Here is a 5,012-nt window from a genome sequence, read left to right as displayed (position 1 = left end):
GAAGCAAAGGCAAGAGGTTCATTGCCAAATTCAAGGCCAACTCTACCTACTTAATGAGTTGTTATACAATGAGACTCGGTCTCTAAAATCCCAAACCAACAAACAACAAACAAAACAACTCCCAGCCAAACATATATACAGGAGTGTGTGTGTGTGTGTGTGTGTGTGTGTGTGTGTGTGTATGAAAATACCGAGTGAATGAAAATATCTCTGTTCAGGGGGTGAACTGTGGGCTATGAGGATAACCAGCCTCAACTCCATTTGGGGGTCCATTCCATCCTTTAGTGACCAGCTCTATTCTGTGTCTCCAACTTCCCATGGGAGGAGATCCTTGCACTGCCTGATGTCTTTAGGTCAAGCTTCAGTGGTGGCTCTGATTATCCTCAGCCATGTCTGCCCACCTGGGACCTGGTGGCCAGGAAGTCACGACCGTCTTTGCACATCCCTGTATACGGCACTGTTCTGCAGAGTGGTTCCTGTGATGTTTTCTGGAAGGAAGAACCAGCAATACTTTCCATTCTGTTTATCATTAAAAGAAAGATCCTTTGAAAGAGAACATTTTAGAACTGCCAAGGTTCTTGGCATTTCCACTGAGCAGTCAGAACGGGTGATTCTTTGGATGAGGCTCTGCCTGGAGAAAGGAAGAGCTGGGGACTCCTCGCAGTGGGCATTGCAAAGCGTCACAGCAGGCGCTGGGAGAGGACAGACATTACTGTCATCATCAACTCTGGAAAGATATATCCCTGGAGCACCAAAGGTACCCCCGAGCAACAGGAAGGCAGAGTGAGTCTTCCCAACAGTAACTAACTGGGCAAATTGTAAGACTCTTCCTTCAGTGCCTCTGCCTTCAAGAAAAGCAATGGAGGGGCTGGAGAGATGGCTCAGAGATTAAAAGCACTGGCTGCTCTTCCAGAGGACCTGAGTTCAATTCCCAGCACCCACATGGCAGCTCACAGCTGTCTGTAACTCCAAGATCTGACACCCTCACACAGACATGCGTGCAGGCAAAACACCAATGCACATAAAATAAAATAAGTAAATTTTAAAAAAAGAAAAAAGAAAGAAAAGTAGTGGAGTAGGGCATGGTGGTGCACACCTTCAATCCCAGCACTCGGGAGGCAGAGGCAGAGGCAGGCAGATCCTTGAGTTCGAGGCCAGCCTGGTTTACAGAATGAATTCCTGGACAGCCAGGGCTACACAGAGAAACCTTGTCTCAGAAAGAAAGAGGGGGGGGCAGGGGAGGAAAGAAGGAAAAAAGCAATCCACAGCAAAACAAAAATAAATAAAACAAAATTTATAAAAACAAACTATTTATTTATTTTTTTTTTAGTAAAATTCATTTTGAACTTTCAAGAGGATACTGAGTTAATCTGGCAGCATCAAGTAACAGAGACCTCTGTCACACCATCATGCTCGGTTTCCTTCTTGGGACTTAGTACCAGATATTGTCGATTTTACTGAGGTTATTTTCTGTTCCCCCATGGAGTACAAGCTCCATGGAACTAGGGGATGTCTGGCTATGTTTCTCCCTGCCATGATAAAATACCCTGGAAAAACAAGTTATGGAACGTAGAGTGTTCGGCTCACACTTCAGGGGACGGACGGTCCATTATGCTGTGGAAGGCAAGGCAGCAGGGCTCTTGAACCAGCTGGCCATGTGGCATCCACAGTCAAGGAGCAGAGAGAGATGAATATCAGTGCTCAGCTCACTGTCTCCTTTTAATGCAATCCAGGACCCCCACAATCCCCGCACCTCCACCCACCCCCACCTAGGGGATGGTGCAGCCTCTGGAACCAGCCTTCCCACATCTACGGATGTAATCAAGATAAGTCTCACAGACACAGCCTCTGGCTTGTCCTTGGTGATCCTGTTACTTGACAGCCAAGTGTAACCATCCTAGATGCTTATTCTTTGGGTCATCCTCAGCTCCTAGCTCAGGGCCTATGGAGCCCAGGCTGCCCCAGGACTGATGTCTTTGCCCCAGGGAATAGCCCACAGCGCAACTCTTGCTAACCTGGTGAAAAAGTCTATAAGAAAGGAGGCAGGGGCTGGTGGGATGGAGGGGGGGACGGTGGCGCACGCCTTTAATTCCAGCAGTCAGGAGGCAGAGCCAGGTGGATCTCTGTGAGTTCGAGGCCAGCCTGGTCTACAGAGGAAGATCTAGGACAGGCACCAAAACTACACAGAGAAACCCTGTCTTGAAAAACCCAAAAAAAAAAAAAAAAAAAAAAAAAAAAAAAAAAAAAAAGCGGGGTTTGGGGGGGGGGACAGCAAGAAGGACTTCCTGCCTCTAGCTTAGGTCTGGGAAACACAAAAGTGTTTTTTGGTCTTTCATTTTGTTAAAGTTCTGAGAGGCTTAGCACGCTCACCAAAAGATGCGTGTCCTGTTCGCCCACTCCACCTCCTGCAAGGTTCTTTCTCCTTCTGGCCACCAAACTTTAGACCTCGTGGCCATCTTGGCCAACTCCAGCTTCCTCTCCCTGCTTATTGCAGCTTCTGCTACCTTTGCAGCCAACTTTCTCCTGTCCCCTTCCCCCTCCCCCTTTCAGTGGGCAGGAGAAGCCGTACCCCCTTCTTCTGAGTCTGTTGCCGCTCTTTCCTCCAAGACGACCATGTCCCTGAGTTTGGGATTCAGTTGGCCCCTGGTATCCATCAATAGCATTCTGTAGGTTTTGAGACTTCCTAGACACTGGCTCTAACTTGTACAAATCCTCTGGTCCAAATTTCTGCACCCTTGTTGGCACTGCTACTCCAGACCTGGCCTATGTCTTCATCGATTTAGGGCGCTCATTAGCCCCCAATGAGGAACCTCAACATATTCCTGTCTGCATGGCGCTCCTCTCTGCTTCCTTCTGGAAGAGGCCCAGTAGAGCGCAGGGACACAGTGCATACTGAAAAATGGGGTCCTTTGTTTCAAGAAGAAGTTTGCTAGTAAGAATCCCCTCTGGAGGGCTCAACACAGTTGTCTCCCTCAGTCTCCTGTGGACAGCTCTATTGTGCACTATTTGCCCATCAATGGTGCCCCTGCAGGGCATCCTTCTTGGCACCCTCCCTGTCCACATGGAGGATGGAATGTCTGCAGGCCAAGTGTGAGATGGCTGGGGAAGGCATAGGGATGTGACGCTTCGAACTTGTTAAGTATCATGACCCACTTTCAGAAAGGCTAGACCCAGAATGAGTAAAATCTCACCTGAGAACTATATATCCTTTCTAAAGGGTTCCCATGTGTGCAATGTAACCCCAGGTTAGCTCAAAACTTGTGATCTTCTGCCCTCAGCCTCTTGAGCAGCTAGGATTGTATGTATGTGACATCCTGAAGAGTTAACATGTTTTTTTTTGGTTTTTGTTGTTGTTGTTTGTTTGTTTGTTTTTTTCTGCAAAGGTCTTTACTGAACTGTTTCTTTCGGGCTGAGGAGACCTGGCTACAGCCAGGCACCCCGCCCACCTCCCCAACACCTCAGTTTGAACTCAGCATGACAGACTGTCCATGGCAAGCAGAGGAAGACAGTAAGCTCCGGCAGTCACTTCTCCAGGGGAGCATAGTTTAGCAGCTTTTCAATCAGATCCTCGTGTGCTAGCAGCATGCAGCGACAGCAGTAGCGCTTCAGGCCCAGAGCATCCAGGGCATCCCCTTTGGTGAACTCGGCCTGCAGCAGACCCAGGTAGGCTTCCCATTTGTTGCCGATGATCTTCCCGCAGGTGAAGCAGCGAACTGGGATGATCATGGCGGTGTCTCGAGTTCACATGTTTTATTTATTTATATTTTTAGTTTAGTTTGCTGGGTGCTGTGACCCATGCCTTTACTCTTAGGAGGCAGAGGCAGGCAGAAGCAGGCAGATCTCAACTTTGAGGCCAGCCTGGCCTGCGTATTGAGTTCCCGGCCAGCCAGGATTACTTAGTGAGACCCTATGTCAAAAAAAAGAGAAAGAATAAGAATTTAGCCGAGCACAATGTTGTATTGTTCTGACGGACCTCACATTTCCAAGAGTTGGCATGCTTGTCAGTGTTGGTATTCCTGGCACCTCCTACGTGTGTGGCTAAGAGGACTTACTATTGTGCACGTGCCCCCTCCTGGAGCATGCTGTCAATCTGGGAAGCACCACATGCATTTGTTTTGCTGGATGGGCTCTCAGTGTCACAGGGCAGGCCTGTGTGGTTCTGTCCCTTGTCCTGGAGCCTGGGATATAGTAGCTACACAGCAAATGTTCTTTAAAAGAAAGAACTGGGTCAGTCAGGAAGATGAGCCTTGGAGCATTAGGAAGAGGTTGCCTGATGCTGGGAACTTGTTAGAGACACAGAGGGGTGGTAAGCAAGGCTGTGGTTCCTAGATGTCACAAGAGCTACCTGCTCACCTCCTGGCCTGGCCTGTCAGTCCTAACTACAGGCAGCCAGCTGCTGGGCTGGCCTTGCCTTGGCTGGGAAGTATGTGTAAGTGTGTGTGTGTGTGTGTGTGTGTGTGTGTGTGTGTGTGTGTGAGAGAGAGAGAGAGAGAGAGAGAGAGAGAGAGAGAGAGAGAGATTCAGAGAGGCAGAGACAGACAAAGACAAAGACACAGAGACAGAGAGAAAGACAGACAGAGACAGAAATACAGAGACATAGAGAGAGAGACAGAGACAGACCGACAGAGAGAGACAGAGAGAGTGCGCGCATTGCCATGGGCAAAGCCATCAGTGTTATCGGTGATGTTGGGACAGGAAGACTTATCATCCCCAACATTGGAGGGAGGTCAGCCACATTGTAATCACAGGAGACCTTATCAAATGCTGATAAGGGGTCAGGGTGACATCACAAGAGGAGTTGACCATGAAATTAGAAGTTAGTGTCACGCCTTGAAGTTAGAAAAAAGGGTCCCAAGCCAAGGAATGCAAGGAGAGTCAAGAAGATAGAAAAATCAACGAAATGAATTCTTGAAACTTCCAAGAACCAACCCCCAACACCTTGATCTTAGACTTCTAACATCCATAGCCATAAGAAAAGTATTGAAATAAACTACTGGGTCTGTCTGTTCTAG

General features: G+C 48.3%; 1 protein-coding gene across 1 annotated transcript; it reads right to left on the bottom strand.

Moving 5' to 3' along the window:
- Positions 1-3,444: 3,444 nt before the first annotated feature.
- On the bottom strand, positions 3,445-3,728 carry LOC131897102 (DNA-directed RNA polymerases I, II, and III subunit RPABC5-like). Its single transcript, XM_059247983.1, has one exon. The coding sequence runs from the start codon at positions 3,724-3,726 to the stop codon at positions 3,523-3,525; it is 204 nt and encodes a 67-aa protein (XP_059103966.1). The 5' UTR covers positions 3,727-3,728; the 3' UTR covers positions 3,445-3,522.
- Between the last annotated feature and the right edge of the window lie 1,284 nt (positions 3,729-5,012).

The sequence above is a fragment of the Peromyscus eremicus genome, chromosome 20 (assembly GCF_949786415.1).
Source record: "Peromyscus eremicus chromosome 20, PerEre_H2_v1, whole genome shotgun sequence".
In the NCBI taxonomy this organism is placed as follows: domain Eukaryota; kingdom Metazoa; phylum Chordata; class Mammalia; order Rodentia; family Cricetidae; genus Peromyscus; species Peromyscus eremicus.
This window is presented reverse-complemented; position numbering and strand designations above follow the sequence as displayed.